The 17,369-nt window shown below is 40.1% G+C and overlaps 1 protein-coding gene across 1 annotated transcript in view; it reads left to right on the top strand.

Moving 5' to 3' along the window:
* DOCK7 (dedicator of cytokinesis 7) overlaps positions 1 to 17,369 on the top strand; it is a 3,076,229-nt gene that overhangs the window by 2,199,930 nt on the left and 858,930 nt on the right. The window contains exon 30 of the mRNA XM_044085545.1: positions 11,140 to 11,309. Coding sequence (XP_043941480.1) covers positions 11,140 to 11,309 — 170 coding nt within the window. The remainder of the gene's footprint in view (positions 1 to 11,139; positions 11,310 to 17,369) is intronic.

Here is a 17,369-nt window from a genome sequence, read left to right as displayed (position 1 = left end):
TGTTGCTGTATTTTGAATAAGCCTTTATTTTAAGAATGCTATTAATAGAGATAATATCATTCAAGTCTGGGGGCAAGGTAGCGTCTAAAAAGATCTGCCACCACAGTTCCCTCTGTTCCAGTAATATGGACCATGGACCGCCCCTTGGGCTAGCTTCAACCTTTTCTTTGACTGCAAACTGAAATTTATGTCAATTATTCTTTTCAGTATGCCTATACACCGCATTGATGGACTTGTGCGTCCTGATGTCATACATGTGTTCGTAAATCCGCTGTCTCAGTTTGCGCTCTGTCTTGCTGATATAAAAGTTAGGACAGCAAGAACACAGAGAGACATAAATAACACCTCTGGTTTGACAACTGAACCAACCTGGTATTTTGATACATTTATTACTGACTTGGATCTCATCACCACAGTAGTTGCTCGTGCATTTTACCAAGTCTACTGCTCTTTCTCATAGTTAACTGTTTTAGTCGTAGTTTTTGTGGCTGTCAGTTAGTAACATTTGTGCCTGTTAGGAGGGTAAAACTTCAATATTTGCAGATGTACATAGTTTTGTGTGTTATTCTTAATTTAATAAGTTTTAAGAGAGTATTATGGTCTATTTATTTTTTCTTTGAGGGCTTTCGATAAAATTAAATTTTTTGTAAGATGTGACATAGGCTCAAATGGATATGACAAGAAACAACTGTATAAGAAATCAACCTGCCAAACAGTGTATGCATGTAACACAAAAGCTGGAACTAGACATTTAACAAAAAAGCTGTTATGCATAAAAGGTGGGAATAATAACTTTTTAATACATTGATACTTTCTGTGATGTCTTTAAATGTCAGTGGTCTCACAGATGAATTCAAAAAAGAAAGAGTGAATTATATTAAAATGTAGAGTGCAAATAGCTATACTAAAGGAGAAACACTTGGAAAGAATTGAGCATGTGAATTTGATAAAGAAAGGTTTTCAGGATGGTTATTCAGCGGAATACTTGGAACAAAGAAAAAGAGGAGTACTTATATTAATTGCAAGAGGAGCTCCAAAAGAAGATAAAAAGATAATAATGGTAGATTTGTAGTACTAAGGGGGCTACTGGCATGTATTTATATTCCACCTAAAACTGCTGTAATGGAGCTTAAGAAAATTCTGGGAGAAATGATCAGCTTTCAGCAAGAAATATTACTTATAGGTGGGGACTGGAATTTGATTTGCAGCAGTGAAGATGTGCCTGGGGGGACCCAGAAGGGAAAATAAAACAAAAACGGTAGACTTTTGAAAAAAATTATGAAAATAGTTGGCATAGTAGATGTGAATTCAGTACTAGGAGTACAGAGGGAATTTACATATTATTCCCCAAGATACAAATCTGGTTTAGGCTAGACAGAATATATATTTCACAGGGACATGTGCATTTAATTACAGGTCTTGGTACGCACCCAAAAAATATTTCAGATCATGCGCCAATAATAACTATAATAAAACACAGGATAATGAAATAAAAACGAGACACTGACACTTTCCCACCTATCTATGGAAATGAGAAAATTTGAAGGAATGGGTAGTGGAAATTATTCAGGAGCTGTTAGAGAAGATAGAAATTTCTTTTGAAAATGTAGCTAGGGAGTGAGATAAAGTTAAAGTGGAGTTTAAAAATAGTGTGGAAATAAAAGAAAGGGAGATATGGTTAAGAAGTAATAATTATTTAGAGAGACTGATGAATGTTAAAGTATTGCAAAATAGGAGAAATCTTAGAACAAGCAGAAGAGCAACTATAAGATGCTAAACAGAAAGTAAGGGATTATTTCGATAATATGCATGAGTTTAGAATGATTGCAGTAGATGTAAATTATGTACCCACACACGGACTGGTTCAGCAATATCCATATTTATGGGGACATGATAAAATGAAAGCTATTTAGGAGTATGGATTAAAAGTTACTCCAGTGTGGCAGCTGAGGATTTGTGGGAAGAGACTAAACAAAACATAATACAAAAACTAAGAAATTGGAAGCTCTGTTATATGGATAGAAGATACAAGCAGTTAAAATGTTTTTAGTACCGTTAATCTTATTCAAAGGTCAGGCATATTTTTTATCAACCAGAGGAGAAGTTGTGAATAGCAATTAATAAAAAGCTGAATGATTTTATCATGGAGGGGAAGATGGCAAGATTCAAGTGGGATAAGCTGATCCAATAGAACAAAGCAGATTGGGATTACCCAATTTGAAGGGGTATTTCAGAGTTACACAGTTAAGGCTCCTGTACATAGCACAAACAGAAACCTATAATTCAAAGTGGAAAGTGATGATGATGAAATGGGGAGGGCCTCAAAAAACAAAGTTTTTGGATGCAGTCCTTTAGGGAGAGTAACAGTAATCATGCAGAATATTATATTCATTAATTAGCAGAAAGTATTCAAAGAACCAGGCCAACACTAGAATGAAGAAAGGCAATTATTCAGATAGGGATAACTGCAATTAGGGATACAGACAATAGACAAGAGGGGATTGGAATTTATTGGAGAAAACTGGCAAATGAACCAGCGTATTAGGAGCAGATAACTAGAGAGGGAAAGGTAATAGAATGAGAAGTTGCCAAAAATGTATTTGGACTGCAGGTTAGAGATTGCCTTCCCTATCAAGGAATGATATGAAAGTATAAGCAAAGAGAAAGAAATATGGGGTCCTAAATGAAAGGCCAGCACTAGTAGAGTTTTTAGTAGAATCTAGAACAGAAGCTATTAAACAAAGAATAATTAGTAGAGCATGTAAAACATTGCATGATAACTATAAGAATCAATCAGAGGAGGTTAAGAAAGATTGGGAAGAGAGATTAGATAAGCAATTTACAAGGAAACAATGGGGTGATATGTGTTTGTCTCCCAAATATGCAACAAAATCTAGAAGATTTAGGATTTTTGCTTGGAAATGTTTACATATTTGTATACCCCAAGTAGACCCCAAGGAATTTTTCCTCAGGCAGACAGCAAATATTGGAGGTATGATGGGGAAGAAATAGGTAACTGGGAACACTATATTCTTGGAATATAATGAGTTAGCAGACTTTAAAGATTCCCTGCAGACTATACTGAGTAAGCAAATTGATGTAACTATGGAAATGATTTTTCTAGACATGATAACAGAATCAGAATTGCCTAAACATAGTAAGGCCTTGCTTAGTCTAATTATGGTGGCTGCCAAAAAACACTTAATGGAAATCAAAGTCTAAACCAACTGTACCAGAAGTAGTGAATTTAGTAACAGAGATAAAACAACTGAAATTAGAATTTTTAGGAAAGGGTAGGGGCAAATTACATAGGAAAAATTATGAGTTGTTGGAACATACATACAGGGAAGGAATGAAGTATAAAAGAAGGCAGGATCTGATTGAGCTGTGTAATGTTTGACAATGATTGGGTAGAGTATAAGTGATGTATAATGTTTGCAACTAAAATTAATGTCTGTAAGGTTTGTGATGTAAAATGCATGCAACTGAGATTATGATAAGGTTTATTTTCATTTATATAAATGTATGATTGCCTGTATCATCAGTGATAATTTAATAAATATGTTTCTTGTTTAAAAAAAATCTCCACCTTCATGCCTGGAAGCTGCTTGATTTTAATTTTCAGTGGTTCATCATTATGCAGAAGTGATTCATATTTTGAAGGGAACCAGAGTTTTGACTAGAAAGCTTTTGTAAAAGTCATGTATTGGACCCCAAATCCTGCCCAGTTCCAGAGTTTGTTAGGTGAGTTTGGGGTATCTTCATATCCCAGAGTATCTTTCTATAGTCTCTTATCACTAATACGTTATCGACACAACTTACTCTAGTCCACTTCTGGGACTCATCAGGGCACATTGTGCTAGGGCTTTTGAGACGCCTTTTGTTGTTAAGTATACATCTGCTCAGCATGCCATAATACAAATTTACAGAATGCTGCAAGCTATATGCTCAGTTCAGAGGCGAGGTAGGTCCTTGTTAGCAGTACTTCAAGAAGTCCTACTTTAGCTGTCCTTAACTATGAAGCATTCTTAACAAAATTGCTTAGCATTCTCCATGTTTGTTATAATACTGTTGTAAGAGTCCTGACAAAGGAAGAAAGTGTAGCTGTATGAGGCACGCACCATAACAGTAAATCTTTCAGGAAGAGAAACGTGGGTATTTTGTGGTTCCATCCTCTCTGTTTTGTTTTCCTGTTTACAATTGTATTGCACTTTGCTTTATTGATAGTCATCCTGCTATGACCAGTAAGTAGCTATGCGTCTGTATTCCAAAATGGTTTTTGCTCATGGCAGAGTATTTCTCCATGTTTGCAGGTATCAACAGCTGTAAGCCATCTATACCTTGTAGTTTCGAGCATAAATTGTTTTGGAATCTGCCCCATAATGTTCTTATTGTATTAGTTATTTGCATTAAAGAACTGGTTCTAAAATGATGGCTTCCTTGGGGAGGCTCAGGCCTATTTCAAGGGAGGCTTAGGCAAGTCTGTAAATTCTGTGTACTTGTAAAGACAACTAACTGGTAAGTCCTAATAGTATATGGGATCATGTTAACTAGAGAAGTGTAATGTGAGTAACTGAATGTTTGACTGCAACTCTTTAGTATGAAAATATAGTAGTAAGCTAAAGCTTGAATATTTCAAATTGCATGTGGGGGGGGGTTGTCTGTCTTTTCTTGTTATTACGCAGTATATTTGTATGGGGTGGCTGTGGGTCTTCTATGTTGTTTAAAAGAGGTTCCCTCAGAAAGAGTTTTAATAATGTACAAACAACATAGATTTTAATTTCAGTAATATAACAATAGTGCTTTTTTCTTTCTTTTTCTTTTTTTTTTTTTTTTTTTTTTTTTTTTTTTTAAGTATTTTTCTCCCTGCTCCATACCCAGTGTCCCACATTTGTCACCAGGTCTGCCAAGTACCTGCTCAACCCCTTGGATCATGTCTAATAAGACTGGGGCCAATGTGCAACTTGAAAGTGTTTTGAGGATCTGGCTATTCACGTCCACCGGGGGTGTTTGTATGATCTACCTTGTTGTCCCCCCTTCCTGTCTTTGGTTCCTTGCTGTATTTCCAAGGGGCCAGTATGCATTGGGGTCATGTGGAGTATCACCTTGTCTGTGCAGCAGCTCAGCGTTATCCCCACTTTGTTCTCTCCCTTTGGCCCATGCCTCCTAGTGTGATGTCCCCAGCCTGTACCATGGATCATCAGAGGAGTCGCCCATGAAACCTCCCATCCTTCCCTGCCATTAGTCACTCTAGCTGCTAATTGATCCTGGGCCATCTTGGCTGTAGTCAGGGCTTTATCCCTGTACTTCGCTAGTGTGGCAACAAGAATAGTGCTTTTACATGGGACATGCACCAAATAATAACAGAGAGAAGCACTAGCCTAAGTTACGTACTACCGTCTAGAAGAGGGACTCTACTTGACAGTCAGGCCAGATAGCAACCATCAGTGAGCAAAAGCCCATTTGTGTTGTAATTTTGCTAAGAGTCTCTTTCTCAAAGAACAACTGTTACAGTGAGAACATAAAGGAACTGTACTTTCTGAGCTTATGATTGTTAAGAAACATGGATAACTTTGATTTGAACTGTGCAGTAACTCAAGGTTGCTAGTTGTTTGCCTTCTGAAAGTAAAAACTCTTTTATGGCCTGTTTGGTAACCAATTAAATATCAGAATATTAAGACATGTAATTAACATTCTGTGATAATGTGGAAGCATAGTTTGATGGCATAATGTTTTCTTTGAATTTTTTTTCTTAAGTATTACTTTTGAAAGTTTTTTAAGGCAGTACTGCTCTGTAGGTTATTGGATTATGGAGAAATAATCACATTTCTTAGGTGCATGTATCACTGAGCTGCATTTCATGCCTAACGGCATACTTTTGAGAAATATGATCATTTACCATAGTGCATATTCTTTCATGTCTGATTAAGTATGTAATATACTGCCTATTATTTTCCTAGCATCACATTAAGAAAGACAGCAATTAAAATGGTTTTGCCTGGCAAAAAAAAAAAAAAATTAAGTCTTGTGCATGTAAAATTAGCATTGATATTTTAGAAAAATATTGTTTTTGCAAGAGACAAGCACTCCATGAACCTCCCAACTTAATTATTCATCCTCTGAATCCTGCAAGGTCAAATTCCCTTGAAGGAGGAGCATGTCTGCCTTTCCCAAGGTTATACAGCTTATTTAGAATACACAGAGTATTCCAAGTTTCAGGTTGATTTTTCCCCCTATTGCAAAGTCAACATTTTGATTATTGCCTTCTGGAATGGAACCCATTTCTTATGTTTGAACCACCCACATTTTTAGTTTGTTTGTTTCTCAAGTCATTCACTAATTTGTCACAATTTCTTTGGCCATCATTTTTCCCTTGAATGGCTTAGAACATCAGTTCATGAATGTGTGTTGTTTTGGATGTGTAGCCTAGGAAATCTCAATTGCTTCTTATCAGTAACAGTAGTGGTAGTCCAGTGGTTTCTTATGGCTGAATTCTGTAAACCTTCACTGCCCTGTACACACTCTGACAAGGAGCTTTGAGAATCAAAATTACCACAAACCTTAGTCACCTACTGCCTTACTCATTAACTGCAGTGCCAAAAACAGAGCAAGTATGTTGAACAGGAGATCCTTGTTCATTGCCAATGTGCAGGGACAGCTGTCACTATTGCTAGTGAAAGGATAGAGAAGGTGGCAATAAAGGAAATTAAAATCAAAATATGTAATACAAAGACATGATGAAAGTATATGTTTCCACAATGTCCAGATATCTATATGCATAAGACAGGAAGTGTTGTCTAACTGTGGGTCTGGAGAGGAAGAAGATGTTTGTTTGGATGCCCATTTCTATCCATGAAATAGCACACTCTTTCAAATTGTGTTGCTCTCTTTGGCCAGTGTATCACAGGCAAATCCCAACCTGTCTGCCACAAAAATAGCCTCATTCCCCAGTCCTTGTCGTCAGTTGTGGGCTGTACCATTTCGATTGATATCATTCAAGTTGTCTGTCCTTGCCTTTGTGCACTTGCTGTATGTAAGCCAGGCCATTAGTCATTAAAGTACTGTGACAGTCATTTTATTTGAGCTTGGTTCACAGACTCATTAACAAGAACATAAGTAAATTGGATTCAGCCACCTGGTTTTCAATGACACTGCTTGCAACCATCTCACATAATTCCCTGTCATTCCTACATTTACACTAAGCACAGTTCACTTTCAGATTGCAGCATCCCAATAAAAGAAACCTGGCAGGACCTTCGTGCTAGTATTTTCTTATGGAAATTGTAGGTTGTTAAATTCTTCAGTATTTCAGTCACAAAGCCTTCAGTGTAAGAAATTATTTTCGTTTTTGATTTTATAAATAAATTTATTGGCAAGAAGGCATTCCTGACCTTATCAATGCTTATCTTTAAGAAGGTGACCACACACTTTTTCTCAGTCTTCTAAATCTGTTCCTGTGTTCAGCGATATGTTAGTGGGTCACATAAGATGTCCATCCTGCATGTTTTGGACTTCAGGTTAGACTGGTATGCACTTCTTTTACTCAGAGAAGAATTAAAATCGACATTGTAATTGCTCTGACATTTTAGTCAGTTGAATGTAATCTAGACTGGGTGCCACATTAAAGATCTCAGTGGTGAAATAAAGTACAGAGAGCAGGGTCTAATGTTAAAATGCTTACTCGTCCCTGACATTTGCTGTGTTTGCCAATCTGTGACAAATCTTTTGAGTTTAAACCAAGCATAATGAAGTTACTGTATTGGTGTAAAATGTCTGGATAGATGTCTGACTAATGTAGTGAGCATCATTGCTGAACAGACGACATAACACTAACAAAAATAACTCTGGCATTTTGTTTTCTTCAATGATGAAATTTGAAAACTAACACATTGTTGAAATTATATTAAAACAAGTAAGTAAAATTGCATACATTTGCTGATTGCAGGACTCAGCCTACCTACACAAGTGAGTTTGTAAGCTGTAGGATTTGTGCTTTGATGTCTCACTGATTTCAGTAGAGGGATAGATCATGAAGAAGATATTGAAAGAAAGGATAATGAACTTTTTGAAAAACAGCCTACAAAACAGTAGCCAAAATAGGTGATTTACTAAAAATACTCTTGCCAAAAGTAATGTGATCAGGTTCTATTACTGCATGGCAAGACCAGAGAAAGTTGGCTTGATGTAGTCCAGCTGGACATCGTCGTGACCTTCAGCTCAGTCCCAAAGAGGAAGCTTCTAGGGAAGCTGAGGTGTAGGAATTGGCAGAAAGCTAGTTAGTATGGTAGGTGGAGTGTTGACTGCAGTGTAGGACACAGAAGAGTGACAGTGAGGGGAGAGGTGTCCAGAGTGTGCTGTATGGGGTCAGTCTTGGGACATTATCTCTCTTCAGTGTGCATATGTCAGACAAAACATGGGGTAAATACTGAGGATGCTAACAGGGTTAACCTTTTTGTGGATGACACTGCACTGCTTAGTGAAGGATAAAGGAACAAGAATGGAATGCGACTCGAGACATTTAAAACCTAAAGCTGGTAACAGACAGCAGAGGTTTAATGCCGACAAATAGATAATGCAGAATCAGAGAGGCAGTAATCCAGACAATGGAAACCAGTTGGACAGGAAGGTCAATTTCAGCAATAGGTCAGGAAAAAAACCCTAGAAATTATCACTTCTGTGACAGGGAGTCAGCAACAACAAAGCAAGCAGGCAGTTATCAGGGCTAACAGAATGTTGGCCTGTATAATGAGGGGGATGAACTGTGGGATGTGGAGGATGATGTTACCACTACACATGGCTGTGGTAAGATCACAGCTGGGGGGACTGTATATTTAAAGACTGTACGAAAAAGTAACACCAAATACAGGAATGATTAGTGGACTTAAAGGGATTCATAGGATCATAGGAGGTTACTAGGCTAATGGCCTTGGGGCCCTTACAAGCCTAGCCAAGAGTTTATCCCCAAAAAGAAACCTCAGTCAGAACCTGGCAACCCCTGTCAGTGAGGAACACGGGTGGAACCCCTGGGACGAATTTGTGGTTTCCCATCCACTTATCAAGGTTGCGCTTGAAGAGGGTCAGCGAGGTGCTCTGACGTGTATGGGAAGTCTATTCCAAAGGCAGGGCAGCCTCTGGGAGACAAACCTGTCTCTCCAGTAAGTTTTGTTAATGTCACATATTAGGTTCAGGCCTTTTTAGCGGGTAGTACATGAGGAGTTAGAGTTGCGGATATGGAGCATCTCTAGTAGGGCAGGGTCTGAGATTGCCTTCTAGATGAGACACAGATCACCCTTGCGCAATCTGTACAATACTGAGTAGAGTGATAGTGATTTGAGTCTGTCTGCATAAGACAAATGTTGGAGGCCATGGATTCTCTTTGTGAGGTATTTCAGTGGCCTTTCTAATTAGTGCAGATGTTTGGAGAGGTACATCCCAAACGGGACATTATACTCAATTATTGGTCTAATGAGGGGGGAGTATAGAGAGGTAATAACCTCCTTTTTTCTGGATGCAATCCTTTTACTTATGAGATGAACCAAGTAAAAGGCTTTTCTGACCACTGCCGCTACATGATGGTTGAATGTGAGGTTGTTATCAACCTCAGTGGCCAGGTCTGTCACCACAGGTTGTCTGCTTAGGGGGTTGCCGTTGATGTGGTAATCAGTAGGGGTCGTGTTTTTGCAAATGGTATGATGATATGTTTTTTTACATTTAGCTTGAGGCTATGACTTTGGCACCAGTCATTAGTTGCTGTGAGACCCTCTTGCAGTATGCTAACATTGTTTGGGTAGTCAATGACAGCACCCAACTTACAGTCGTCGGCAAACTTGGTCAGCCACAGGCCTTTTGTCTTTGCCTGTACCTCCGAGAAATAGATGCCAAACAGTAGGGGTCCCAGAACAGATCCTGGGGGAACTCCACTAGTTACATGTCTGCTATCAGAGGTGGAGGTGCCTATTTTGACTTTGAGGGTCCTGTCGGTGAGCCACTTGGCCACCCACCTGATGAGATGGGCATTTACGCCAAGTTGTGTTACCTTTTCAATGATACCCGAGTAGGGGATTGTGTCAAAGACCCTGGCCAAGTCAAGGTAAGCTGTTTTTACTGACTTTCCCTCATCCAGGGCCTTGGTGACAGTCTCAAAGATGTCAACTAGGTTCAACAGGCAAGATCCGCCCTTGATGAATCTGAACTCAGTGGGGTAAAGTGCTTGGAGATTGCCTATGTCCTTGTTTATGAGATCCATAATAATACGCTCCATGGCTTTACAGATCAGACTTATCAAGCTAATGGGGCGATAGTTTCCAGGGTCAGTAGTGGTACCTTTGTGCAAGGGGATGCCAATGGCAGTTCTCCACTTTGCTGGAATGAAGCCAGTACTTAGGCTATGGTTGAATAAGAGGAAATGCTAGACACTTGAGGGTTATATGAGCTATATTCACATAAGACTAACAGGAAAGTGGGAGTTCGTAATAGTTGTACAACTAATCCTTAATAGGGCATGTGAAGGAGTCACTGGTTAGGTTAGGCAGTTGCTAGACTTGCAGTCCATGATCTGAGGCAGAAGGAGAGGATAGAAAGGAAGAGGGTGAAACTGGTTAGTTTTTATCTGTATATAAGGAAATTTGCAAATTGCAGATCAGGCTGCTTGAAAGTGTGGTGCAGAGTATGTCCACTGCGCACTCAGAAGGGCTTAGGATAAGTAGAGAATCGAGACCATTGATGGGAGTTCAGCTGCAGGGTGCTAGATGCAACATCTAGGTAAACTGTGAAGGCTGCAGTCTTTTGCCAGCAAGTTGTTATGTATGCCATTATGAACAGGATGATACAAAAGCACATTCTTATAAAGTAAAAAAAAAGAGGTTGAATCAAGTTAAAGTCAAAACATCTTGCTCGATTAAGTAACTGTTACAATAATATTCACATAAATATAAAGATCCATTACTGTCAAGAAAAAGGGTGAAATTATACTGTTGAAAAGTACCCTTTTCATAATGCATTTTGTTTTAGGAGCTCTTTTTCTCTAAAGTATTAAAATTAAATTAGACCCATATTGGGAGTTTGGCTGATGTACTTGGTTAAATGCAATGTTTGTTAAATGATTATATATCTTATCACTGTAATTTAACTTTCTTGCAGTTTGTTTGGATTGCATAAGAAGGTCATTAACATAGTACACAACCTGCTGTCTAGTCACGACTCAGACCCTCGGTACACTGATCCAGAGGTGAAAGCCCGAGTGGCTATGCTCTACTTACCATTGATTGGGATTGTCATGGAAACACTGCCACAGCTGTATGACTTCACAGGTATACAATAACCACAAATGTTAGGATAGAAAAACTTTGTATAGAACTAATGAAGTACTTTTTCCTTTAAGATTTTTCCTTGTATTGCTTCTTTATGAAATATCCACCAATAAAAATCTGTACATAACTTTTTGAAACTGTTGTACAAAGGAATGTGATGTTAAATGTTGTAAAAGAAGTGAGATGGCATGCATGAGACTATACTTTCCCAGACTAAGATGTAAAAGAAAGAAAGAATTTTGTAAATTTTGATAAGTCACTTACTTTAAGGTCTTTGCTACCCTCTTTAGTTTTCATGCATAACCAGACTGGTTGTTTCTCATCGTAGTAATATGGGTTTAAAATAAACACATTTTCTGCTTTCTTAATCCCAGAGTGGAAAATAATCAAATTGTTTCAAGCTTTGTGCACTTAAATTAAAACACAAGGGATTTTTTTTCAGTAAATTAAATTTAACTGGATGTTGCTTTTTTAGAATAAGAATATAGTAATTCAAGTATTTTGCAGTCAGGATATGTTTAAATGACCCTTGTAAGATGTATGTTTATTTTATGGAAATCGTCTTATACAAACATTTCTTAATTATAATTGGGTGCTGTCTAAGTTTACATTCTGGAGGTGTATTTATTTCTTCAGATTAAAAGCGAGAGAGAAAAATGTGTCTTTTTTATCAGTGAGAACTGCCACAGTGCTGCATGCACATCAAGCTCAGATACAGAGCAAATCCTGTTTGCTGAGCACACATCCCTCATCCAAATGACACTGTACCAGCCATACCAAGCTTGTGCTACTTGTCTGGTGTTGTGTGGCAGACAAAACGATCATCCCCTCCCTCAGGGTGGATGAGCTAACATCAGCTGCTCACACCCATTCTCTCTATCTGGCTCCACCCATCCCATTTCTGAGATGCTAATCAGATCCTTGTTATTTGGCATCATACTTTAAAGCTTTAGCTCTCCATGGGATGGTAAGTTCATTCTAGCATTTATTCATAATCATCATCAGCCCCCCTTTTTCCCATTTTTCTACATGGGGTCAGGGTATTGTATTAACTGTCACCAACTCTCGATTCAGTGCCACACTCCTGCCTTCAACACTCATGCCTATCGCAGATCTTCTTTCACACAATACATCCACCTCTTTGCTGGATGTCCTCACTTCCTTTTACTTTCTTCCTGTCTGTCCCAAATATTCCTCAGCAGATTGTCTTCTGCTTTTCTACACATGTGCCCAAACCACCGTAATCTGTTCTATTTGATCTTTTCTGCAATTGGAGCTACTTTGGCTTCTGCTCTTATGTCCTCATTTCTTTGTCTGTCCCAAAGTGTGCATCCTGTCACCTTTCTCAGGCACTTCATTTCCATCACCTCTAGCTTCTTCAACTGTTCTGCCTTTACTGCCCAGGTTTCTCTACCATACAGTAGTACTGGTCGCACCAGTGTCTTGTACACCTTACTTTTCAGCTTCTTTGGTATTCTTCTGTCATAGACTACACATGATACTCTATGCCAGTTGGCTGCAGTCCCTCTATTAGCTTTGACCTCTTCATTCAGACTACCCTTCTCTTCAACTACTCCTCCCAGGTACTTGAAGCTGTTTACCTGTTCCACTGTCTTCCCTTCTATCTCTATTCTCAACTTCTTCTGATTTCCCCAATTTGATGCCATTACCACCGTCTTATCTGTGCTTAGTTTCATCCCATGTGCCTTCAGATTTGCATTCCATTCTCCTGTCCTTTGCTGAAGTTCTAGCTCAAAGTCTGCCTGTACTGCCACATCATATGCATACAGCAGCTTTGTTGATCTGTCCCTTCCAACCTGTTTGCTAATGTAGTCCATTACCAGTATGAACACAGCAGGCTCAGAGCCGAACCCTGATGTACACGCACACCCTCTGGGAACCCCTCTGTGAGGCCGAACACTGTTCGTACTTGAGTCATTGGGTCCTTGTACATAGCCTGCACTAATTCTACCAATGTTTCTGGGACTGCCCAGACCAGCTTTCTTGGGACCTTGTTGTCTGCTTTCTCCAAGTCTAGAAATGCCCAGTTGGACTCTCTCCTTATCTCTAGCTTCTTCTGAAGTATCTTTCTCAATGCAAACATCAGGTCAGTTGTGCTGCATCGTGATCTGAATCCAAACTGCTCATCTCCCATCTTACATTCTACTACTCTGCATATCCTTTTATCAGTCACCCTCTCCAGAACTTTCATGCAATGTGATAGGAGTTTGATGCCTCTCTACTGGCCACAGTTGTGGATGTCCCCTTTGGTCCTGTACACTGGCATGAGTATGCTTATTCTCCAGTCATCTGGGATACGCCTTTCTCTCCACACTGCTATTAGTACCCTCAGGAGCCATTTCTCCCCTACCTCATCCAGCATCTTTATCATATCTGCTGTGACCTCATCTGAGCCTGCTGCTTTCCCTGACTTCATCTTCCTTAGTGCTGTTCTTACTTCTTCTAGGGTGGGCTCCTCTTCTCTCATTGTAGGCTGCTTCTGGGGCAGTACAGCTTCTGTGGGGTTTTCTTTATTCAGAAGCTGCTGGAAGTGCTTCTTCCATCTGCCTTTGATGTCGTCTGGGTTGGTGAGCAGGTTGTTGCTGGCATCCCTTATGAAGGGTGTCTATCTTCTTTATCTTTCTGTCTTTGCCTTGCAACCTGATATAGTTTCTTTGTGCCCCTTACTGAGTCACTTTCCAGCAGTTGGTACAGTGCCTCCGATGCCCTATTCTTTGCTATTCTTTCTTAGTGTCTTTGTTAGCCAACCAGTAGTCTTTCTTAGACTGGTCAGTCTTTTCTGTCTCCCACTTCTTTCTGCACTCCTTTTTTCTTTTGATGACTTCCTGGACTTCTGCATTCCACCACCAGCTTTCCTTATGTACCTTATTTCCATACCTGGCTCTTTTCTGTTGTCCTAATACATGCTGTTTTTAGGCGCTGAAATTTTTCTTCAACTCCACCTATTTCTTCCTCTTCTTGGGGTGCTAGAGCAGCCTGGTCTCTGTTGACCTTAGAGCCTTCTCTGACCACTGCTTGCAACTGATTGTTGCAACTAGTGGTTTATGCTGTGAGCCGACTGTTTCACTGGGGACGACTTTGCAGTCATGGATTCTGCCCCATTGCCTTTTTCTTACTAGGAGGAAGTCTACCTGAGTTGCATGTTGACTATTCTTGTATGTGATCTTGTGACTTTCTCTCTTCTGAACCATGTGTTGGCTACTGTCAAGCCATTTGCCAGACAGAAGTCTAGAATGGCTTCTTCTTCTTTATTCCTGTTGCCCCTCCCATGTGGACCCAGGCAGTCTTCACTTCCTGTTGTCTGACCTGATATGTGCATTCATGTCACCCATTATCAGCACCAATTCATGTTGTCCTGCTTTATCTAGTAAGTCCTGCAACTGCCATCTGAATGCACTCTTTTTCTCTGTATCACAACCCTGCTGTAGGGCATAGGCTGAGATTATGAATACTGCCCTGTCATTGCACTGGAGTCTGACTGCCATGAGTCTGTCATTAATTTTGATGATATCCCTTACTGCCTTCTGAAGCCTCTCTCTCACTGCAATTCCTACATCATTTCTAGCCTGCCCACCACCTGAGTAGTAGACTCTGGATCCCAAGCCAAGTGGCTTTGCTGCCATACCCTTCCATCTCATCTCCTGGATACATAGGATGTCCAGCCTCCTCTGTATCATCATGTCATCCACTTCCAAGCTGCATCCTGTCAGTGAACCTACATTAAGCGTAGCAATTTTCAATTCATATTTGGCAGGTTGGTTGGTTTTACGTCCAGCTTTCACTCAACAGAGCTATCCCAAGTAACCCAGGCTGGGAAACTAGACACCGGCCAACCAGTAGCTTACTGACCCAGGGCTTCTGGGCTTTATGGTGGCCACACACTGCCCAATAGGGACACATATACCCCTTCCACTGTTAGCACGGGTCCCTGGCATGGGACAGAGTATGCCGGGTTCTCAACCCACTTATCACCGGTAACTACCCATGACCTTTTTGGGCGACATTAGTCAACATGACAGAATCACCTAGAGTGGCTAGCCCTGCTACGGCACACAGTCTGTGATCCATGTTCTCCTATCTTGGAGATACTGCGCACCACAGTAGATGCCCAAAGCAGTTGGTCTGTACAACTCTTCCCCTTATAGGGCAACATGTAGAGTCTGTGCTGCTGCCCATAGCTCTGTTCATTGGTGAGTTTGAAATGGAGACACTCAGCATGTTTTTCGGACATGGGAGAACCCCCATGGAGACACAGGGAGAACATGCAAATGCCAAACAGGCATTGGTCGGAGGTCAAGATCGAACCTTGTCCCTTGTGCATAGGAGGGAAAAACCCTAACCACTAGACCATCTGGTCTCTTCTATTCTAGCATTTAGACTGTTTGAAATTGTCACACTAATAAATATGGCAGCTAATTCATTGGCTCCATGGTGCAGAAGAATAAAGCTGTGAGTGCGACCCAGGCAACCAGGACTCAATTAGCAACTCTAGCACTGGAGGAGCTAAGCAATGATGAAGAGATGTGAAGGGGCATGATCTGTTCACCCCTCCTGGGAGAGATGGGGAAGGCATTGAAGAACAAAATGCGTACTTTGTGATGTTGCTATGTCTTTCCTGGAAGACAATTTTGGTTACCTCACTTAGAATCATGGCAGTTTTGCATAACTTCTGAACCTCATACAGTTTTTCATAAGAATAACTTAAGTTTACTTTGATGAAATCTTACTTTAAGATAGGAGGGTACATTTTACGTCTGAGGGATCCTGGGAGATTACTCTCACCAAGGAAGCCATGCCTATGCTCAAAGATGGGTGGGTAGGGCTGCTTACTGGTATTTTTTTTGTGGAAGTGGAGTGGGGGCAGCATAGTCAACTTAGCACACACCAACTTCCTTTGCAAACTGAACATGCATAAGGGGTTGTAAGGCATGAACAAAATATGAACCACCCCTAATGGTTGTTGACATGATGACTTCTTCCATTCTACCCTCACCCATGTGATGGGGAAGAAATTGGCAAGGAGGAAGTTGATGGTTAGCAGGCAATAGGGGCAAAGTGATTTAAGTCTTCGGATGTTAGTGTAGTGATTAGGAGACATGCTTTGTAATAGAAAGCATGATAGTAGCCTGGCTGTGTGGCATGGAAAATGGAGCCCTGACTGCTACTGGGGTTAGATTAGTGGCCTGCCACTGAAGAAGTTTGGCATGGTGGGAAAGAGACAAAGATTTTTAGCTCACTTGTCTCTCCCGGGGGAAGGGTGGGGTTGCAGGTGCTTGATGAACATGTTGAGGAGGGATTTCTCCAGTGGAAACTAGGGAAATAGTCTCCCAGCTTGAGGATGGTGGGGCAGGATTGCTTGCTGAAAGTGAGGGATAGCAAGCACAGAATGCCTATTGCATGTCCCCTTCCTTTGCATAACTGAATATTCATGAGTGAAGTAGGGCTTGAAAAACAAGATAACTTTGAACTGACCATGATGGCTGCTTAAATGATGGCCTGTCTCAGCCAAAAGATGATAGTACTGTGGAGCATAAACAGTAAGGAAGTACCAGATCTTACAAGCTGTGCGGGGTAGTCCTTATGCTCTTGGAGTTAGTCATGCTACTAAATCCTTGGCTAGTATTTATTCTTGTAGAAAAGGACAGCAGTATATTGGCAGACTGGTTCACCAGTATCTAAATCACAAGTAGACGTTAAGTCTAGAGGTTTTCTTCATTGTTGCATCCAGTTGGGGGGTTTTAAATGGGCTCTTTATATTTTCCCCTAAATATTTGCAAAGCTTCCATGATTTTAGATATTACAGAAATATTTTTGGTTTCCTGGTGGGGAAAGGGAAATCTGTTTATGTTTTCTTTTCTACCTATCATTCAAAGATTACTTCTAAAAAGGGAATAAAAGAAAGAAAAGATTTATCTAATTTTCATTGCTGCTAAAGCTTGTGGACCAGTTTCTTTGATGGGAAAGGTCTTCTGATTTGGTAGGAAAAACAGGTATTGCCTTCCACCTTGAACTCTCTTAAGTTCATATTAATGGAACAAT

This window comes from Protopterus annectens, chromosome 10.part0 (genome assembly GCF_019279795.1).
Source record: "Protopterus annectens isolate FY-2018-M chromosome 10.part0, PAN1.0, whole genome shotgun sequence".
Lineage (NCBI taxonomy): Eukaryota > Metazoa > Chordata > Ceratodontiformes > Protopteridae > Protopterus > Protopterus annectens.
This window is presented reverse-complemented; position numbering and strand designations above follow the sequence as displayed.